Source organism: Rhincodon typus, chromosome 17 (assembly GCF_021869965.1).
Source record: "Rhincodon typus isolate 14 chromosome 17, sRhiTyp1.1, whole genome shotgun sequence".
Taxonomy (NCBI): domain Eukaryota; kingdom Metazoa; phylum Chordata; class Chondrichthyes; order Orectolobiformes; family Rhincodontidae; genus Rhincodon; species Rhincodon typus.
In genome coordinates this window covers 42,975,954-42,999,583 of record NC_063348.1, presented here as the reverse complement: position 1 = coordinate 42,999,583, position 23,630 = coordinate 42,975,954, and the positions used below count along the sequence as shown (strand labels likewise).

Sequence of the window (23,630 nt, the reverse complement as noted above, 5' to 3'; positions counted from 1 at the left end):
TCTTCACCATCCTGTCTAACTGCTACTCCACTTTCAAGGTACAATGCACCTGCAACCCCAAGTCTCTTTGTTCAGCAACACTCCCCAGGGCCCTACCACTAAATGTATAAGTCCTGCCCTGGTTTGCCTTACCAAAATGCAACACCTCATATTTATCTAAATTAAACTCCATCTGCCACTCCTTGGCCCAGTGGCCCATCTGATCAAGGTCCCATTGTACTCTGAGTTAATCTTCTTCACTGTCCACTACACCACCTGTTTTCTTTGACATTCGTAACATGTAGAAATCTGTCAATCTCAGTTGTGAATATATCCAACAACTGAATCTCCACAGCCCTCTGAAGCACAGAATTCCAAAGAAGCACCAACCACCTGAGTGAAGAAATTCTTCCTCATCTCAGTCCTAAATGGCCTTCTCGATTTCTGAGGTTGTGTCCCCTGATTCTAGATGCCCCACAACTCAGGGAAACATCCTTCCTGCATCTACCCTGGTGAGCCAGGTTAAGAATTTTGCATGCTTGAATGAGATCACTTCTCATTCCACTAAACTCTGGAGAAGAAAGGTTCGGTCTATTTAATCATTCCAGGTAGGACAATCCCTCTATTCCAGGAATTTGTTTGGTGAATATTTATTGTACTTCCTCAATGTTAAGAATGCCATTCCATAGGTAAGGAGACCAAAACCTAAGGTGTGGCCTTACCAAGGCTCTAAATGTGTAGTAGGAATCCTGCTCCTGCACTCAAATTCTCTGTACCATTTGCCTTCTAAATTGCTTGTTCTAGGTCCAATATTAACTTTCTGTGACTCAAATGCTCGTTAGAAGAGCAGTGCAGATATAATGGGCAAAACAGCCTCCTTCTGCATCATAATATTTCAGTGATTCTGCGAACAAGGACACACCAGTACCTTCTTCAAGTTCAATACTTCCAAGCCTCTCGCCACTTAACACTCTGTCATTTCTCTTTTGCTACCAAAGTGGATAATATGACTTTTCTCTACATTATGTCCCATCTGCCTAATTTTTGTCCACTCACCGAGCTTCTCCAAATCTCCTTGAAGTGTTTTTACATCCTCCTCACAACTCGCGCAGTTTGTGTCATTGCAAACTTGTAAATATTGCATTTATTGTACTTAGTCATAGGAATTTATCATGAACAGCTGGGGCCCAAGCACTAATCCTTGCGGTACCCGACTAGTCAATGCCTGCCGACCAGATTCCCACCATCCACTGCGTGAAAACATTTTCCTCACATCCCCACTAAACCTCCTGCCCCTTACCTTAAATCCTTGCCTCGGTCATTGATCCCTCCATCAAAAGGAAAAGTTCTTTCCTAAATACCCTATCCATGCCCCTCATAATTTTATACATCTCAATCAGGTCTCCTCTCAGTCTCCTCTGCTCTAACAAAACAACCCTAGTTTATCCAATCTCTCTTCATAACTAAAACTCTCCAGCACAGGCAATGTCCTGCCACATCTCCTCTCCACCCTCTCTGGTACACACATGCCTTCTATACGTGGATTCCAAAACTATAAAGAATACTCTAGCTGTGGCCTAGCCAGCATTTTATTCAATTCTAGCATCACCTCCCTGCTCTTAAACTCTATGCCTCATCTGATAAAAGCATGTATCCCACATCCTTTCTTAACTACTTTATCTACCTGGCCCACTAACTTAAAGGACTGGTGTACATGCACACCAAGGCCCCTCTGACCATCAGTGCTTCCTAGGGTCCTACCATTCATCATGTATTCTTTTGTCTTGTTTGTCCTGCCCAAGTGCATCACCTCACACATATCAGGATTGAATTCCTTTTGTCACTGATTAGCCCACCTGATCAAACCATCTATTTCGTCCTATAATTGAAGGCTATCATCCTTACTATTTACCACCCTATCAATTTTTATATGATCCGCAAAGTTACTGATCAAACTTAGTGATGACATTAAATTAGCTTTTCCAGTGACTTGCTGTACCTTCATGCTAACCTGCACAAGGATACCCACATCACTCTACATTGCAGAGCTCTGCAATCTCTCACCATTTACATAATATACTAATCCAGTGAGATTACAATTATAACACCACTTGCCACACTTTTCCTGAAAGGCTCCTTTCCAACAAGATGATTAATTAGCCTTTTTTCACTGCACAGTGCTACAATAGCATGTTCTCCAATTGGTTCATTAAAGCACTGTTCTAAAAAGCCATCTCGCATTCTTCCAAGAATCCATCCTCCACGGCTTTTGCACTAATTAGGTTCAGTCAGTCAACACGCAGTTAGAAATTCCCCATGATTACCACATTACACTTGTTACACCCCCTCTAATTTCTGAAGTTATATTGTGATTTCCATTACCAATGCTCTTTGGTGGCCTGTAAACAACACCCAGCACTGTTTTCTGACCCTTGTTGTTTGTTTATCTGCCAAAACTGATTCTATGTCTTGAACATTAGAACCAGTGTTATTTCTCACTACAGTACAAACACCATCTTCAATAAAAGAGAGATCTCACCATCTTTTTCCGGCTTCCCATCTTTCCTCAATATGTGTACTGTTGGATGTTTAGGTCCCAGACTCATATCCTTGTCACCATTTCTCTATAATAGCTATTTCTATTTGAGCTCACGGTTCACATTTAATTGTGATTGCTGAAGGCACAGAAATATAGGAACAGGGGCAGTTTATTCAGCCCATCAAGCCTGCTCTGACATTGAATACCATTATAGCTAATTAGCTATTTCAATGCCTTTTTCCCACACTACTCCCATTACTCTTTATGTCACTGGTATTTAGAAATCTGTCAATCTCTACTCTCTTCTGACGGAGCTGTCAGCACCCACAAGGGTAGAGAGTTCCAGAGATGCACGACCTGTTCCTCCTCTTGGTCCTAAATGGTTTCCCCTTAGTCTGAAATGGTTCTAAGCTCCCCAATCAGGGGAAACTTCTGAGCTGAAACAACCTGTATTTTCCGTTTAGTATTTTGTAGGTTTAACTGGGATCACAGTTCTTACAGAAATACCAGAAATTATAGGCCCAGTTTTTCAAATCTTTCCTCATTGAGCAGACCCACCAATACAGGAACAAGTCTGGCAAAGTCTTTTTGTACTCCCTCAGTAGCAAAAATAGGCATCCTAACATAAGGGAATTAAAACTGCACACAGCACTTCAGGTGTGATCAAACTAAATTTTTATATAATTGAAGCAGGACTTCACTACTCCTGTACTCAAAACATTTTACAATAAAGACTAACATATCACCAGCCTTCCTAACTGCCTGCTGTACCTTTATGATAGTCTTCAGTGACTTATTGATGAGAACACCCAGGCTCCTTTGTACATTTACATTTTCTAACCTTTTACCATTTAAGAAATACTTTGTACATCTGTTCTTCAGTATTTCCAAAAAAATATATTTTGTCAAAGCCTTTTGTCTTGAATTCATCAAGACAATTCACAAGAAATACAAAAATAAAAGGGAAAACAATATTTACAATGTACAAGACGATGGTGCTGATTTTGATTCTGATTGATGGAGGATGCACCAGTTAATGATGGCTTACAGTTAGCTGTCAAGCTTTGATTACATTTTAAACTCGGCAGGTTAACTCTGATTGGAAAAGGCATTGCCCTGAGGAATTAACCTAAGGATGGCTGTCACTTGTTACGTTGAGTTAAAAGAGTTGCAAAGTGTGTATATTTTTTTTCTGCATGTGAAGGATTGGGTCCTATGTAATATAAAATATAGTCTCCAGCACATGCAAATGCACCACATGGTGAGCTGGACTGACAATCCAGTGTTAATGCAATTCTTTGCAGAGTTGAATGATTTAGTTAACATTGTCCAACCTCATAATCACATCTAATGTTGGACACTGAATGTGCAAGCATGGGATGGTTGGTATGGTCACTGCTTGCTTGTCCCTGTTGAGCAACAGGTGAAGCTACCTGTCTCATGCTGGTATAATGCAAGCAACAACACTGGTATTTGCCGCCAACAGGATATTGCTGTCAAGCCAATTAAGATGTTCCACAAGACTGGAGGGTCGCATCAAATAGCATAATCCTTTGGCTGTTTGCTACAAGCGAGGAACTAACTGTACCCAACAAGCTCATGCTTGCAAAACTCAAAACAAAGTGTCCCAACATTGGATGTGATTCTGCAATTGGATAATATTTGCTAAATAATCCAAGTGTGCGAAGAATGACACTGACAATAAATCAGGTTTACACTTGTACAAGTGCACTTGTGTCAGCTAGAAGCTTCATATAAGAACATAAGAACATAAGAACTAGGAGCAGAAGTAGGCCAGCTGGCCCCTCGAGCCTGCCCCGCCATTTAATAAGATCATGGCTGATCTTTTTGAGACTCACTCCACTTACCCGCCCACTCACCATAACCCTTAATTCCCTTACTGTTCAAAAATTTATCTAGCCTTGCCTTAAAAACATTCAGCGAGGTAGCTTCAACCGCTTCACTGGGCAGGGAATTCCACAGATTCACAACCCTTTGGGTGAAGAAGTTCCTCCTGACCTCAGTCCTTCATCTGCTTCCCTTTATTTTGAGGCGATGCCCCCTAGTCCTAGTTTCACCTGCTAGCGGAAATAACCTCCCTGCCTCCACTTTATCTATTCTCTTCATAATCTTATATGTTTCTATAAGATCTCCCCTATATATCAATCCACAGGGTCTTCTTCTCTGTACGTGATGTCATGTGTCCCTAAATATAATAGCGAATATAATTCAAGCTTAGTTCATTGGGAATATATGAGGATATAATTTTATTCCATTACATTTCAATGATATTTTAAAATTATTGTTATTATTCCATGTTAAGATGTTTAAATATGTTAAAGCTTTTTGAAATACCATGCATTATGTACCTCCCATTAAAAGATTACAGTTTTTGATGCGTCAGAGCAGATAACCTTTTTCAGTTTAATTCATGGGTTAGTTTAAAATGAGCGAGTATCAGTCAGCATTCTGGATGGAATTATTATGCTCATTTTGACATCACTTTGTGGTGGAGAAGGAAACTGTAGCAAGTCTTACCTAAACCAATACTTTAATATAAAAATACACATATTCAAGGGACCATTCAAAAGCATTGTTGATGATGAGTGGCAGGAAGGCACCATTGACATGAAGCATCATTCAGTTAAAAAAACTCATCACAGAAGAACATTTTGGGTTTTGCCAGGACCAGTTAGCGACTGGTCTCATTCCAGCCTTGATCCAAACATTGACAAAAGAGTTGAATTCTGGAGATGAGGTGAGAAAGATTGCTCTTGGCATCAAGTGGCATTTAACTGAGTGTGGCATCAAGAACCTGAGCAAAACTTTAATCAAAGAGAATCATGGAAAACTCCCAACTGGGTGGAGTCACACCCAGCACAAAGGAGCTCAAACATTGTTGGAGGTTAATCATCTCAGTCCGAGAGCACTGCTACGGGAATTCCTTGGGGTAGTATCTCATAGAAGATGGGCAAGAAAGTCGAACAAGCTGATGAAATATTCTTACAAAGAGCCAGCAGATGCTTCAAACACCAAACAACCTCCTTTTGTAACTATTCTATGCGTTTACGAAGAATTTTTCAAGTTTGTTTGTAAGATCATTATAAGGTAATTTTTGTTCATAGGCTTTCAAAGAAAATATTTGTTTCATTTTAAGCTGCATAAGTAAACACATTCATTTGCATAGTTCTTTTCATAGCCTCAAAAAATCTGATAGTTAGCAGTCAGGCCACAGAACCACAATCAACTCAGACATGACCTTATTCAATGGTGAAGCAGACTCCAAGCATCAAATCCTGCTCCTATTTCTTATGTGAATTAATCACTGTTGTTACAGAGGGAAGTGCAGGAGCAAAATTGCAACAATAAGATAAATGACCAAATAATCTTGATATTGGCTGAAGAGACAACATTAACCAGAGCTCTCCAACATTTCCACAAATCATAGAACAGAATATTGTCACATCCAGCTGACTAGGCCAATGGTCTCTGCTTGAATGTTATATCTGAGAAACAGTACCTTTGATGATACAGTGCTCCTATTTCGGGGTCGGTTAGCTCAGCTGGTTTGCAATGCACAGTGACACCACGAGCATGGATTCAATTCCCACACCAGCTAAGGTTACCGTGAAGGACTCTCCTTCTCAACCTCTCCCCTCACCTGAGGTTAAATGACCACCAGTCATCTCTCGCTCTTTAATGAGAGAGCAACCCAAAGGTCTGGGCAGACTACGGTGACTTTAACTTAACTAACTCAACAATGTACTCAAGTGCCAGCCTGGATTTTGAGCTGAGTGGAGTTTGAAGCTTCAATTTTCAGATTCCAAAGCAACAGTATTACCCATGAGCCAAGCTTCCTTAAATACTTATACTCACAACTGTGTCTTGAAAATTTCACTGTAGCAGTTGATGTCCCAAATGGGTTGATAATAGAAAGATGAGTGAGATAGGGGCATTATTATAAGCGATGTACTGTTATTGTAAGATAGAACAATGTTGGTTTAAGGCTACACAATCTTATTAAATAAACAGACGATGGTTAGAAAGCATTCTTCAATTGGAAGCTCAGCTTAGAAGCACACAAAATATTTAGTCCTTTTCACATATTGACATTGAAAATATATCACAGAAACTGCGGATTCAAAAGTGCTATTGTGGCCACATTTTCCATCATATTTCAGCAATATGCCTAAAAAAAATGCGTTGTTTAAAATGAAAGAAAAATGGCTGTAGGGTTAATTCACTTGCAGCTGGCTGAAGGGGAAGTTCAACTTAAAATATGAAGAGGTCACGAGAATTCCCCAAAGGGAGAGCGGCTTCAAAATATTAATATTTAAGTGACGGGTCCGCTGATAATGGGTAAGTGGCAGATCAGATACACTTTGTGAACTGGGGAGGTGGGAGGCAGCTTACCGTGAAGAATATCGCTCGCCCTTCACTAGGGTTGTACATGTATTTGTGTATCAGGGGCTAAATCAAACAGTTCCCACAACGCCGTCCTGCTAAAGGGCTAAAAGTTGCTCAGATCAAAGACATGAGTAACGTCCAATAAATCAAAACTGAAATGATGCATGGTACATGGCTGTCGCGAAAGAATTGTCTGTGGTGCGTCAATGTAAAGTTTATGAAATAATAAAATGAAAATAAATGCATTCCGCAAGATGTTACCATCTTCAAAACCCCAAGTGGTTAAGATCTGGGGCTTTTCTTTTAGTTGTTAGGCCATTATGTTGTCTCGTAGAAATCAAGAATATCGAGATGATTTGAAATCTCACAATCAGATGGTGTCTCTCTGGGCTGTGTGCACGGACCCATGTTTGAGGAAATTGTTCAATCCTTGATCGGTTTGACTGAATCGAGTGCAATCTCTACACCTTTACAGTGGTTTGCAATGCAAATGAAAACGAGCCGGCAGTTTAACTCACTCTGCATTTTCCAGCGATTTCCTCTCGATTGTTGCTGACATTGGTTCGGGGAGCGGGGATGGAGCAGGGTCGCCAACTCTGTCTGTCTCTCTCTCTCTGTATGTCTGTCTCCGCAAGGCCCTGAAGCTGCTGCTGGCTTTTTTTTTATATACTGCGCTGAGCCCAGATCACACGTTTCCTTTTCCTCATCACGACTCGGACAATGCGCGGAAATTCGTGTTCGAGCCGCAGCTTTGAAGCGTCGTCAAGGGACCCTTCCTACAAAACAACACTCATCACTTTTAAAGAGGCAGGAGCCTGTTTGTGTTAAAGGCACAGGGCAACACCGCTCTGAGAAACAATTGCAGCATTGCAATGACCAAATACTTGATCTATTTTCCTGCACCTATCTTTTCCTTAAAATATGCGTAATATAACCGCACGCGTTACATACATATTAAGTAAAACAGTAAAACCATTATAAACACAGCGTTTATGATAAAGATCCATTTTAATCAATGGTGCATCATGAAGTTCATTAAATTTGACTGCTATAATTATAACAATAAAATAATGAATATTATTTCCCACCAGAATATTAGACGTTTATTAGAATAATTTAGAATAATTAGAAATTAGCATAAGAAGCTAATTGTTTTGGGGTTTTGGTAATTAGCTCACGAAGCTTGACCATGACAATGTGATGGACTTTGGGAGGTGATATTGCTTTCTGTTCTCAGTCTGGATTACTGGTCCAGTCCCATTACTACTTGGAAGATGTGCGAAGGGCGACAAAATGTACTCTGGGTGGAAAACTTCGACCCCAGTTGACAGAAGACAGCAAGACTCAATGGGTGAGCCCAGCATATCAGTGCAAAAGGCAGAGGCATATGCAACTGTCTGCAGTCAGAGGTGTTCAGTGAATGATCTATCTCAGCCTCCTCCTGAGGGCCTCATTATCACAGACACCAGTCCTCAGCCAAATCACTCCAGATAACATCAGAGAATGCTGAAGGCACTGCATGCCACAAAAGTCGTTAACTCCTCCAACATTCTCAATAGTATTGAAAACGTATGGTCCAAAACTAGCCAAGTTGTACAGTGACAATGGTGATATCTACCCAGCAATGTGGAAAACTGTCTAGGTGTATCCTGTTCACAAAATGCTGGACAAATCCAATCTGGCCATTCATTCTACTCTCAGGCAACAGCAAAGTGATGGAAAGTGTAATTGAGAGTGAAGCAGCACTTACACGGCAATACTCATTCATGCTGAACAATGCTTATTCATTTGCTCAGTTTGGCTTCTGCCTGGGTCACTCAGCTCCAGGCCTCATTACAATCTTGGTCCAAACACAGAAAGATTGCTAACCTCAAGGTGAAGTGAGAGTGACTGCCATTGACATCAAGGCTGTATTTTCTGATGAAGGGTCTAGGCCCGAAACGTCAGCCTTCCTGCTCCAATGATGCTGCTTGGCCTGCTGTGTTCATCCAGCTCTGCACCTTGTTATCTCTATGTATGTGATTGAGTCTGGTATCAAGGAGTTCAAGAAAAGTTGGCCAATGGGAGTCAGGAGTAAAATTCTTGACTGCTGGATTCAGCATAAAGGAAGATTGTTTGAGTTGCAGGGTGTCAGTCGTCTCTGTGTCAGGGGGTCACTGCAGAAGTTCATCAGAGTAAAGTGTTTGGCCAAATCATCTTCAGTTGTTTCAGCAGTGACTTTGCCTCCATTGTAAAGTCAGAAATGGGGCTGCCCCGGAAGATTACACAATGTTCTGTATCATTTATGTCTTCTTGTATACTGAAGCAGTCTGTGTCCAAATGCAGCAAGACCTGGGTAGCTTGGATTGATAAGTAGCAAATAACATTCACGTCACACAAGTGCCAAGCAATAACTATTTCCAACTGGAGAGATTTCAGAACTCTGAGGCCTGGAGGGATCTGAGTGTCCTGGTACATGAATCAGAAAGTTTGTACACAAGCACAGCAAGTGCTTAGGAAGGCACATGGATTGGTGCTATTGATTGCAGTGTGAATAGAAAATATAAAATTAGGGATGGTTTGCTACAGGACTTTGGTGAGACCACATATAGACCGCTGAGTACAGATTTGTCCTTAATTAAGAATAGGCATAATTGCATCAGAAGCAGTTCGGAGAAAGTTCACTTGACTGATTTCTGGGAATGGAATGCCTTATGAGCACCAGTTGGACAGGCTGGGTCTGTATGTATCCTTTGGAGGTTAGAAGAATGATGATCTTACTAAAACATATAAGATCCTGAGAGGACTTGACGAGGGGGGTGCTAAATTGATGTCTCCCTCCATGGGAGAGCTGAGTGAGATTGTTTAAAAATAAAGCTGCCATTTAAAGTGTAAATGAGAAGTTTTTTTTCTCTCTCAGACAGTCTGTGGAATGAACTTCTGGCCAGAGTGGTGGAGTAGAGGTAGAGGTAGATAGATTTTTGACAGACATGGGATTCAAAGGGAACTGAGGCCACAATCAAATCAACCAATGATTTGAATGAATGGGGGAGGAGGCTCAACAGGCTGAATGACTTCCTGCTGCTCCTAAGTTGAATGTATATCCCTTCAATCAACCTGGGGAAGTTGGAGTTAACCACTGATCAGAGACTGAATCGGACTAGCCGTATGAATACCATGGCTACCAAGTCAGAGGCTGAAAGTTCTGAGAAAGTAATTCATTTTTTGGCCTCTGCACGTCCTAACCATCATATACAAGGCACAACTCAGAAGTGTGACAGACTAATCTTTAATTGCCTGGATGAGTGAAGCTCCAACAATAACACTCAAGAATCTCAACACTATCCTGGACACAGCAGCCTGGTGGGCACTCCACCCAACACCTTCAACATTAACACCACCATAGCGTCATAGAGCTGTACAGCATGGAAACAGACCCTCCAGCCCAACTCTTGCCAACCAGATATCCGAAACGGATTAGTCCCATTTGCTAGTATTTGGCCCATATCCCTCTAAACCCATCCAGATGCCTTTCAAATGTTGTAATTGTCCCAGCCTCTACCACCTCCTTGGGTAGCTCATTCCATACACACACCATGCTCTGTGTGAAAAAGTGTCCCTGAGGTCCCTTTTAAATCTTTCCCCTCTCACCTTAAATCAATTCCCTCTAGTTTGAGACTCCTATATCCTGGGAAAAAGACCTTGTGTATTCACCCTATCCATGCCCCTCATCATTGTATAAACCTCTATGAGGTTACCCCTCAGCCTCTGACACTCAAGGGAAAAAAGGCCCAGCCCCCTCAGCCTCTCCCTATAACTCAAACCCTCCAATCCCAGCAACATCCTTGTAAATCTTTTCTGAACTCTTTCAAGTTTCACAACATCCTTCCTATAGCAGGGAGACCAGGTTTGAACACAGTATTCTAAAAGTGACATCACCAATGTCTTGTACAGCCACAACATGACATTCCAATTCCATACTCAATGTTCTTACCAATGAAGGCAAGCGTACCAAATGCCGTCTTCATCATCCTGTCTACCTCCAACTTCACTTTCAAGGCAAGGTGCACCTGCACCCCTTTATGTTCAGCAACACTCCCAAGGGCCTTATCATTAAGTGTATATGTCCTGCCCCGATTTGTCTTACCAAAATGCAGCACCTCACATTTATCTAAATTAAACTCCATCTGCCACTCATTGGCCCATCTTATTGAGGTCCCGTTGTACACCTCCAATGCACACTGGCAGTGTGTACCATTTACAAGATGCACTGCAGTAAACCACCAATCTTCCTTTAACAGCATGTTCCAAACTAAGGATCACTATCACTTCGAAGGACAAGGGCAATAGGTGAATGGGGACACCACCACCCTCAAGTTCCCTTACAAGTCATGGATTGTTATCCTTTTACTATCGTAGGATCAAGATCCCAGAACTCTGGTCCCAGCAATACTCGGGGTATATTTCCATAAAGCAGACTGCAGTGGTTCAAGAAAAAAGCTCACCACCATCTTCTCAAGCACAATTAGGCATGGGCAACAAATGTAGGCTTTGCCAGTGATGCACACATGCCATGAATGAATAAAAAGTGCCATTAACGATGATCTCATGTAAGTAACCGATCATCTAGACACCAAGTCAATCAGGAGATCTAGTTTAATCTGAATCCTGATTATGTTAGCGGGTCTCCATTTACAATTAAACATGATAATAGAGATGGTCATGTAATGATATACATTTGCAATACACAGCAAAGAGGGGTGTCAGATGGCTCTGTTGTTACAATCAGATCAGTGGTGAGGTTACCCAATTTGTAACAGTTTCGGACAAGCACCTCAAATTGTAAAATTCCCAGATGAGGAGGAACGAACCACCTCCTCTGGGTTGGTCATCCATTTCCTCAGTTGGTTTCAATGATGTTCATTTAAAAATAAAGATCCCTTCCCTTGTGAATGCCTTTCTCCCAGACCCAGATAAACTTATGTTTTTCTAAAAAAAAGTTTAAATTAAACAGGGTCCCTTGATGAACAAAAAGAATGGGTTTATTAATTACTACATGTGAAAAGAAGTAGTAACACAACACACATAGACACAGAGTAGAGGTAAGAGGTGAGACCAAAAAGATAGAACTAAAAAAAAGTATAAATCAGTCATTGAATTGTTCATGAAGAGCACATAAGATAATGTTGCTGCCATTATTAGGTGACATCCATAGTGTTGACTTTGGTAGCTTTGCAGGTTGGAAGACATTCTGTTGTTCGGATTCTTTTCCAGCATTCAGAGTTGACTGTTCTTTCCCTTTGTTACCGACAGTACAAGGGTGTTGAAAATGACTGTTCTCTAAGCTGTGGCCCTCACAGTTATCGTGACCACACATTAGGCCATCTGGCCAAAAACACATACAGGTTAGTGTTGCAGTCAGTTCTTTTGTATATTCATGGAGGGTAAAACAGACATGTCAAGAGAGGTGTCTTTTTGCTGAAGGGGGATAGTAGTCAGCCCCATTGTTATCTCTTCCTGTTAAATTTCTCCCTGTTTGCAGTTTTCCCGACACTTTACAGGTGCAATATTCTCTGGGCTTCACACAAGACTTTGCTTAACAGTCACTGTATTTACAAATCGTTTTTCTTCTCCTAAGAAAAGGGTTCTAAGAATCAAAAGTTAAAAAGTATCTATCAATACTTTGAAGCACTGATCTATCATCGTAACAGTGTCAATCAGTTAATCAAAGAATCACAGAATTGTTATAGTGTAGTAGGAGGCCATTCAGTCTGTTTTAAATATAGCAGCTTTCTGAATTAGCATTTCACTTCATGCCATTTTCCTGGCTTCCCCCAATAAGCCAACACATTTCTTCCTTTTCAGATTACAGTCTAATTTCCTTTAGTTCAATGAATTATTTACCTGTTAAGTAATGTTGGATCCATGCTGATTTTATTTTGTTTTTAACAGTAGGATTCATAAAACCTGAAAGCTTGTACATTGATCATTTTCTAAAGTTATTTGACCTTTCTAGAGATCACAACATAACCAATGTAAAAGCAACGGAACCCGACTTCCTTTCTTATTAACCTTCGATTGGAATGGAAACAAGGAGAAAATTAATTAAGGAGCAGGGTGCCTCGATCAAGAATCTTTCAGCTCTGCTTTTATCATCACAAGTAATCAGTGGGACAAAGTTGGCTTCATTTGAGCTTTATTGTAACAGTTTTAATAAGAGTACTGTTGGAGTTCTTTTACTGAGAGGATCCTTCTGGCTTTTTGGATCAAACATTTTAAGTTTTAACAGAACCACAAGTTGACCTGCTTTATAGTTTTTTTCAGGTTGGCTACCCGACAATAAGAGAGCCCAAATTATTTGAAGCACTTTGCTGATAGATATACGGTGCCATAGAAATCAATGTTCTTTTATTGTTTTTTGGTCTTTGGCCCAGGTGATAATCTTGAATTACAAAAGTTGCATAGGACAATTTGACTGTTAACTAAACTTTTGAGATACTGAACACACTAATTGGTTTGTATTTGTATTCTGCGAAATGGCTGATATAGATATCTACATCGTTCAATACTGGAACATAAGAGGAGGAGGTGGTGAGTTTTCTTTCCAGTTGAAGTGAAACTTGCAAAATCTAACCTTGAAATATAAATAATGCAGTTGTAACAGCTGCCAGCTGTGGCTCAGTTCTGCCTGTGAGTCAGAAAGTCATGGACCCTTGTCCCACTCCAAAAACTAACATTTCAGTCCTGGGCAGCCTGCATTAAGAGGAGGTGTTATCTTTTGGTTGAGACATTAATTTTAGAGATGGTTGTAAAGGATCTTCAGCTGGTATATCAAGAGGAACAGAGGTATTGTACTAATATCCTGACTTACATATCTCCCTCATCCAGCATTCATAAAGTCAGAAACAATAGGAGCAAGAATACATTATTTGGCTCATTGAGTCTGATTTGCCATTCAAAAAGATCATGGCTGATCTGATTGGAGCCTTGACCTCACTTTCTTCCCTGGCCCCCATCCTGCTTGACATGCTCATCAATCAAATACCTGTCAAACTCTGCCTTGAATATACTCAATAACTGAGCCACCACTGCTCTCTTTGGAAGGGGATTCCAAAGATGCATTAAATTCCAAGAGAAGAATTTTTTTCTATCTCAAATGGAAGAATTCTTTTATAAACTGTGTTCCATTGTTCGATCTTAATTATCATTCAATTACTTATCAAAATCTCTTTGCATCCTCCTTGCATCCTCCTTACAATTTGCTTTCCAACTTATCTCCATATCAGTCACAAATTTGGTGGCATAGTTATTGACATAGATTGTAAATACTTGAGGCCCAAGATTCCTGCAGTGCTCCATTAGTTGCACTTTGCAAACATGAAAATAACCCATTTCTCCTGACTCACTGGGGAGGCCCTCCTGCAGCCCAAAGAGTCAGCAGCAAGAAGGGAGTTTGGCCGTAATGTCTCAACAGTCTAAATGGCAGAAGTGGCCGGGCCAGGTCTACAAGTCATGCCTAGATTCCACATCTTACAGTATTGGACTAGGCAGGTATGACTTGGAGGGTTTATCTCACCACCCAGAAAGGAGGGGAGACACAGATGTGGGAGAAAGGGCATAAGGGTCTCGATGGTGAGGACTATAGGGAGGAAATACCCCCATGCCCTTGGCTGGGACGGGACCTGATGTGGAAAGGGGCCCTTTGAGGGAGAACCTTAGCTATGGCAATGGGAGGACTGCTCCTGGCCGAATCTGCCCATGTAAAGTTGCAGACAGATCTAGATGAGTGGAAGGTCGGCAACAAGGCCATGTGGAGATTTTAAGGGCTACCCCTGCTGGTGTTTGACTGTAAAATCCTGCTCTCTATGCCCTGTACATTAGCCATTCTAACCATGCTAGTTCATCACCACTAACACCAAGAGCTGTTATCTTGTGCAGTAATCTTTTATGTGGTATCTTATTGAATGCCTTTTGGAAATCCAAATGCATAGGATTCACAGGTTCCCCTTTATCTAGCCTTTTTTGTTACATTATCAAAACTGGCTGATAAATTGGCCAAACACAGTTTTTATAACGTTTCACAAAAAAACATTTTGACTCTGCTTCACTGTATTATGATTTTCAAAATGTCCTGTTACTATTTCCTTTATATATATTCCAACATTTTGAATGACAGATGTTAGCTTAATTGGCCTATGGTTTCCTACCTTTTCTGTCCCTACATTCTGGGATTGTAATATTACATTTGCACTTTCCAAATAACAGGTATACTTCGAAAATCTGGGAAATTTTGGAAGATTACAAGCAATGCCTATCTCCACAGCCATTTCATTGAAGGTGGGAGACTGCAGGCCTTCAGATCCAGATAATATGTCACCTTTAATCCTGCTAATTTTCCTTGTTTTTATTTTCTGGTGATCATGATTATATTAAATTCATTTCTCCACCTTTCTCCCCTGCTTTTCTATGATTCTTGAGATGCTTTTAGCATCTTCTACTATGAAGACAGATGCTAAATATGCTGTCATTGTTTCTAGTATTTTCTTGTTTCCCATTATTAAATCCCCAGTCACACCCTCCGATGCTCATTTTAGTTTATTAAAGCTTTTAAGGTCTATTGCTCATTTCCTCTCAAACTTCAATTTCTTCCTTTACGTTTTTAATCATCTATTTCAGTCTTGGTATGCTAATGACCAAAGGAACAGAATGTAAACCATATCGGCCAACTGCAATGTACAGTCCAGCAAGAAGCATACTAGTGGCAGGTTCCATAATGAACATCCTCATTTAATGTTGCCCAGTTTAGTCATGGAGTCGTACAGTTGTACAGCATGGAAATAGACCATTCAATCCAACTCGTTCATGCCGACCCAGATATCCTAAATTAATCTAGTCCCATTTGCCAGCATTTTGCCCATATCCCTCTAAACACTTCTTATTCATTGTGTAATTTTGATTCAGTATCAGTATATTAGGGGCCATGAAATGTGTGGAGCATCACAGGATTTAGGTTAACATGTTTGCTGAACTTACTGGCACCATTTTGGTGGAACCTCTCCCATTCTGCAACCTGTAGTATCTGCCCATGTTCACCATGGCCTGATGTTTGCACAGGGCGTCCTCACCCACCAAGCCTCAGACCTCCTTTCAGGGATGCTGCCCACATCCAGCAGCACCATAGCTGCCCACTGGACTGCATCTCCTGTGGCTCCCATCCCTGCTGACTGCCATGTCCTCTGGGACTTGCCAGGGCATGACCAAGTTTGGCAGCTTGCCCTTTTCCTCCCCATCAGAGGGCAGCTGGAATGTCACTCGCACTAAAGGAACAATGCAGGGAGTTCAATTCAGCCCAGTGCATCCATCATCCTCCGGCCGCCCCACCCTCCAAGATGAGGGAGTGAAACCAAAACCAGCCAAGAGGAGCAGCCCCACCAATCATTAGGCTAAGTGGTCTCTGAAGGCAATGGTAGCAGCAAGATGACTGCAGACCTCTGCCCCCTCCGCAAGAAGATGCCACCAGGCTTTGGCCACATGCAGCCAAGGGCAAGCAATGCCCTTGGCAGCGGGTCTGGAGCTGATGCACAAAGACCTCCTGACCCTGGGCCATGCCACCCCAGCCTCTGTTCTCAGAGCATCCACTGAAAGATGTACTGCAAGTAGCAAGTAATATTTGTTTCCACATTTTAAAATTTAGTTTGTTTTAGCAGTTACTTCATTTACTAATGGAGAAATTTAGCTATTAAAGATATTATATTTTAGCTTACAGGGAACTGGTATAATGTTTTAATGTTTTTATTATGTTAAAGAGGGCCCGAAGGAACCTAAGATAACACGGTGTAGAGTTGGATGAACACAGCAGGCCAAGCAGCATCAGAGGAGCAGGAAGGCTGACGTTTCGGGCCTGCTGTGTTCATCCAGCTCTACACCGTGTTATCTCAGATTCTCCAGCATCTGCAGGTCCTACTATCTCCGAAGGAAACTAACACTAGTTTTAACAAATGCTTCACTTAAGGCCACTTCATCTGAAGTTATGATTTTCAGCCACTTAGCTACAATTTTAAGTGAGGAATTCTTGTACATTGTTATCTGTAACGGCAAGCTGTAGTCTAAGTTGTTGAAAAAACATGTTTGAGCTTTTTCATATAAACTGAATGCATGTTTTTCAATCTGTGTTACTCTCTGATAACACAACAAAACACAACATACTATGAACCAAGGTAATTATACATGCCTGAATACTGTAAGAAAGGGCTTCAGACAAGAATAAAACAGTGCAGAAGTTATGTCTGCATTTGGACCCCAGAAAAAAAGGTCACTACAGGAACAATGAGTTCGAGATTTGCAATTTTAAATACGTTTGAGCCACAGCTGAAAAGAACATAGGATGGAATTTTAAAACAGCAACCACTAGACATCAACGACATTTGCAAAGGATAGGGAACATGAGAAAGATGCCTACCAAATTCCGTTGAATGAATTGAAAAGTCACAAACATCTTAATTCAAGCATTTCAAACAAAGGATGAAGTTTTTTTTAGATTTAGCTACTGTACAACCAGATATGCCGGCAGTGAAAGTGAAGATAGCCTTTGGAAATAAAGGTTGGGACAGAGTCAACACTTCAGGCATGTCTGAAGCGGACCACAGGGTTAAGCCATGCTGGTGAATAGCTTCAAAGTAAGCAGTAGAATTCACCATCTAGAGCCAATGTTTTATCGGCAACAGCCACAAAAATCAATTGATCAGTTTGTCAGTCCTGAGGAGGGCAATGGTTGATTTTTCAGTGGGTGAGCTGTTTGAGTGGATAATGAAGCAAGATGCAGCTTCAGCTCCATTGAAGCTTTCCAACATGACCTTTTGGAGATAAAGCAAGGTTATGACATCAACACATTACTTAAAGATAACCAAAAATATAAATTCATTGTAGTCAGTCAACGACATCTGCAAGCATGAGGTGCAGTTAATAGATTTGATGCAGTAGCCAGGATACAGAAAGCAAGCAAGCTGTGAGCAAAATGCACTCTGTTCCATTTAATATGAAGCTGTCCTGCATTGCAAGATCTTTGCAAGTCATAGAACGCAAAAGGACAATGGTCTTGTCTATACAAGAAAATTGGTTCCAGACATGGAATCAGAAGCTGAATTGGGACAGAAACAAAACAAGCGCATGTTTAGCATGCTGGCTCCAACAACAGGAAATGCAGTAGAAGCCTGCAAAAGCACAAGTGTGTGCATGATGTTCATAGGAAGATTGACTCGGATGGAAGACAAACAGGCTTTTCAAATTGCAAATGTGATGCATTGTGTGGACAAAATCAAACAGTTAGAAGCTTTTGCCATGATTAATATAAAATGTCAGAAGAAATTTAGCAAACACGCACTCAAGACGAAAACTGACAGGACTCTAATGGATATATATCCAGATTGTTCAAAGTTGATTATACAACCGACAACAGCAAAATTCACCCATCCTTTGCATTGGTATATTGATGCTAAAATGCAGCTGTGGCAGTAATCCATAAGCATTCTATCCAGTGGACATAAGTGGGCCAGCAGTAGCAGGGTTACAGGCATGCACAGATCTCAATATTGTTACCATTGCCAAGATCATCAAGGTGTCAATTCCAGCAGGAGAGTTCAGTCCTTGAGTCAGTCCAGACTCAGAAAAATTGTACCCAGGAAGATTTGGTGACAACAAAGGATAAATTCCATGAATTGACTTTCCCATGTACAAGAAAAGCACAAGAATGAGTCGTATGAAATGGAATGTATCTGTCATGCAAATTGACACACCAACTGGTGCAGTTCTATTATGAGTGCACAAACAAAAAGTGGCAGAATCAGGGTATGTTTGGACCCAGGATGATGAAATCTTTCTCTAAAGAGATGCCTACACACACAATTATAGAATTAGAGGAACTGAATTCACAAGAACGAAACTCTTTTCCAAGATGCAAAATCAGGGGAAAATGAAAATGGTGCATAATGAAACGCAAATGCAGAACTACCAATTCTGGGTGAAGGATAGAAGGTGAGAGTCATGCATTCTATACAGAGATATCTAAAATGTGCAGTGAGCCTAAATCTTACACTGTCACAACACTGAATAAAACAACATTGAGAAGAAACAGAAGGCAACTCAGGGAACTAAAGTATTCCAATTGTGTGTGAAACACACACAAAAATTAAGCTTTGATAGTGATTGTGAGCAAAATCATCAGGACAACAATCAACTTGGCTAACAACAAGCAAGACTCCAAAATACCTACAAGTTGAGAGCATCCAAGTATGAAGCCCAAATCTTTGGAAGATTACACCATCATAAGATCTGAAAAGATTATCCAACAACCCATACTTCAGACTGAGTTGAAACTCTTAAACTCTTTTACTTTTGTATAATTGCCTTATGTACAAGTATTTTCACACTTAGTGAATGTAGTTTATTTTGTGAAAAGACGGTATGCTATAATAGTGCTTTAAGAGTTGTCCCGCTTTATGAGCTGCCTATGTGAATAAGACAAGGATCTGAATGCAATTACATGTACAGTCCAGCAAGGATCCTGCTTGAAGGAGTTGCAGACATCATTATCTGTAACTGCAAGTTGTGGTCGAAACTGTTAAGAATCCATTCAACTCGATCCGTGTTATTTACCAATAATATTAATAAAACACAAAATGTGTTGAGTCAGCTAATCTTAAGACCAGAAGACCATATGATCTGAACTAAAATGGTGGTGTGATGATTCAAATTTTCCTCAATCTATCTAAATTAAAGATCACAATAACTGGCAAGGGATTCCATTGGTTCTAACTAGCAGGCATCTGACATAGATAATTTTTTATTTGGCAAGTGCACATAAATGTTAGGGGCTTTAAGTCTATCTCTCCTTAGTCAGGTTACTAGTTTTGTTGTCATGTCGTATTTTAAAGGATATTTAGGATGTACAACTTTATGGAAGAGATGTGGCTACAGTCTGAGAACTTTTCAAAGTAATCTTTTATTTACATTGTTCTGACCATATTGATTCTAGTAAAGCACAAAGGTCTAAGCTCTTACTATTTCTACAAAAACTCATGCAATCATGACAAAATCATTAACATAGCTTCCTTTGTTACCTGCTCAAGTATTAGACTCATATTCTACACTATCGTGTCCACACAAGTTGGGCCAAAATCAAAGAACAGCGCTGTAAGAATTTGTAAGACAAGCAAGAATTCAGGCTAGACAAACAGGAGGCTGGAAGAACACAGCAAGCCAGGCAGCATCTGGAGGAAAGGAGAAGTCAACGTTTCGAGTATGACCCTTCTTCAGGACTGGATGTGGGGTTGGTGGAGCTGCAGATAAAGAGAGGGGGGGATGAGGTAGAAGAATGGTGGTCATATGTGGAAACTGGTAGTAGATCTGACCTGGTTGGTCGATGGGAGGGATGAATCTGGTTGGTAGTAGGAAGAGAGCGTCAGAAAGTAGAATGGAAGGGTGGGGATGGGGCTGGAAGGGGAGGCGGGGGATGGGTAGGAAGGTTATTTGAAATTGGAGAACTCAGTGTTGAGTCCTCCAGGCTGTAGGGTGCCCAGACGGAAGATAAGGCGCTGTTTTTCAAATTTATGTTCCGAGTCACTGCGAGACTGGAGGAGGCTGAGGACAGACATGTCAGAGGGGGAGTGGGGCAGGAAGTTGAAATGGGCAGTGACCGGGAGGTTAGGTTGGCCATTATGGGCCAGGTGGAGATGCTCGGGGAAATGGTCATCTCGTCTATATTTAGTATCATTAATGTAGAGAAGACCACATCGGGAGCATCGGATGCAATAGACTAGGTTGGAGGAAATGCAGGTGAAGTTCTGTCTCACTTGGAAGGACTGTTGAGGGACCTGAATGGAGGTGAGGGAGGTGGTGTGTGAGCAGGTGTTGCATCTTGTATGGTTACAGGGGAAGGTACCAGGCGGGTTGGAGTAGTTGGTGGGGAGTGTGGCGCGAACTAACGAGTGGCAAAGGGAATGGTCCTTGCGGAAGGTATAGACGGGTGGGGAGTGCAAGATGTTCCAGGTGGTGGGGTTTGATTGGAGTTGGCGGAAGTGTTTGAGGATGATACTTTGGATGCGGAGGCTGGTGGGTGGAAAGCGAGGACAAGGGGGACCCTATCTTTCTTATGTTTGGAGGGGGGGCAATAGTTAAGAGCTGTGGAGTGGGCAATGGAGGAGACATGGTGGAAGGCTATCTGGATGACGAATGGAGGAAAAGAGTATTGTTTGAAAAAGGTGGACATCTGGGATGCTTGCGACTTCAGGCATTCAGAATTCAGGCATTCAACAAAGAGAATTATGACGGGTGAAGAGTCAGACTTGTTGAAGCAAAGTGGTAGAGGAAGCTTGAGGATGTGGTGCATTAGATTGCCAGAAGGCATTTGACATGGTGCCACATCAAAGGTTATTATACTAAATACACTGTAGGAGGTAAAACTTTAGCATTAGCCATGATTGTATTGAATCACAGACTGGGCTTGGAGGCTTTAATGCCTTACTCCTGCTCCAAATTCATACCTTTCTAAGTGGGGTTGGGGAAAGTGGAGCTAGAAGAAACGGAATCAAATAATTCAAATTAGACCATTGCCACTGCAGCAACAGCTTACATTTATTTTACACACCATTTACATGCTTCAGAGGACCATTATCAAACATAGATTGGTTCTGAGCCACCTCAAAAAACTTGACAAAAATATAGATCAAAGAGACTGATTTTAGAAGCTATCATAAAGGAGGAGAGAAAGTTTGAGTGGCAAATAGGCATAGGGAAAGGGACAACTGAACAGCCAATTTATGAACAGCCATTTTATAGTTCACTGAAGAATTAACTGGTTTTCCTGTGTTGCTAGATAAAAACATCCCACGCTGAATATCCTTGCTTTATTTAAAAGCAATATTCTTCCTAAGCTAGAGCTGTTCAATGATTTCTGTTTTCCTGGATTCCAATAAAAGTTATTAGCCCTTAATCCAAATGATACTTTACAATGAATGAAGGCTTAAAAGTCAGAAAGTTTCTTATTCTAGATGAAGAATGTAACCTAAATAATTCCAACCTCTTGGTCAGTCTTTGAGATAGAAACTTTGTTCTGAATTAGTTGCATAAAATCATTTCTGATGAGATAAAATAACAAAAACTTTTTTAAATTCATAACTTAAAACTTAAGTTTATGGATGTAGTAAAAAGGGAAAGTTGCTCATTTGGGTCCCAAAAGAAAAGCAATTGTTAATTGCCACTGCCAGTCAGAAAATTTTAGAGCAGTTTATTAAACTTCTGTAATTTTTAGAACACTTCCTATTTTTAAATAGATTTCTACTGCTCACTCAATTTATTGTTTTCTCTCTCTGAGAATGTTACTGGTTGACATTGATAGTTTCTAACACAGTGACCGATGATTAATGAGTTGTTGACAGGAGAAATCCTGCCGCCAATGGAACAAATGTGTAACTAACTATCTGACTGCTCCCGGCCCCCAGTTTATATGCAAGAGCATACTGAAAGTTCCTGTAAATTTAGCTTTCACATGCTTAGTTGGCTTACATTGGTAAGTTGAAATCATCTGGAAAAAATACTACTGTAGCTGTACATGTTGATTTTCCAATGATGATATCATTCACTTATAAACACAGCGACTTTTGCTGTCTGAAGCACCACATAAAGAGTGAGGTACTGGGGAATGCTGATATCTTTAGAGTTGTATCCCAGCAGGAGCCATGGTTTTCATGAGTGTTGAGAATAAATAGATATGGTGTAGATGGGGGCTGGGGAGATAGATAACCTAACTGAATCGATAGTTAGTTTCTTAGTTAATGAGTGAAACAATCTTCTTTCCTGCCCTAAAATACCCCACAATAGCCTGTGAAATATTGATAAATGCATGCAGTTTGCGTTAACAAACGCTGCCAAATAAATGGCAATTTTTTACAATGTTTTCATAAATTGTACATAAACATAAATCAAATAATACAAATGTTTTTGACAAAACTCTCCTAGATATAATTACAGCCTTCCTTCTCATGAGAAAATGGGTTCTGTGGTGGAGGTCAATTTTATGTCAAGCATCATCTAGAGTTACTCATATGTCCCACTCTCGTATGACAGTTTTTGCCACATATGCCAAAGAGGAACACAGTGAGCTGAGCAGGTCCATAATTTGCTAGCCTCTATTTTCTCTTGGCCTTTCTTGTTTTGGATTTTTTTTCTGCTTGCCACTTCCACTGACTTTCCAAACAGTCAAATCCCAGAGATTACAGTCAACAGTGAGTGTCCCCCAGTTGTCAGTGTCAACATTTACCATCTTCATGTCTTATTTGCAGGGGACCTTGGAGCAGAAATATTGGTGCGCAGGCGGTTATGATCAAGTGACTAGTTCACCATACAAAAGGTCTTTTGGGTATACGGTTATCATCCATCCAATGAATGTGGAAGGGCCGGCACGGATATCATTGGCTTGGCAATGTGTACATGTATGCATGTTCCATGATATTTGAGGTGGTGACATTGTCCTGCCAAGGGTTGCTAAGAATATGTCTCAGAAAGCATAGGTGGGAATTGCTCAGCCTTTTTTTCTGCCTAGCATGTGTTGTCCAGGTCTCACCGCTGAAGACTCAAGTTTAGTTGCCTCACTAGTTGGTGTCCTCTGTCAGGTTGCTTTTGCTCTGCACTGACTTAGCCAGCTTCAATAATACAATTGCAGCTTTTGCAACAC

At 40.9% G+C, this 23,630-nt stretch overlaps 2 protein-coding genes across 3 annotated transcripts in view; one reads left to right on the top strand and one right to left on the bottom strand.

Moving 5' to 3' along the window:
* lmo2 (LIM domain only 2 (rhombotin-like 1)) overlaps window positions 1-7,758 on the bottom strand; it is a 29,416-nt gene extending 21,658 nt beyond the window's left edge. The window contains exon 1 of one of the 2 annotated variants that reach the window (XM_048606919.1): window positions 6,395-7,758. In XM_048606919.1, coding sequence (XP_048462876.1) covers window positions 6,395-6,474 — 80 coding nt within the window. In that variant the 5' untranslated portion in view covers window positions 6,475-7,758. The remainder of the gene's footprint in view (window positions 1-6,394) is intronic. The other variant, XM_020514667.2, reaches the window with a different exon arrangement.
* Window positions 1-23,630, top strand: part of LOC109928544 (transmembrane protein 263-like) — a 203,840-nt gene that overhangs the window by 60,314 nt on the left and 119,896 nt on the right. The gene's annotated exons all lie outside the window — the stretch shown is intronic.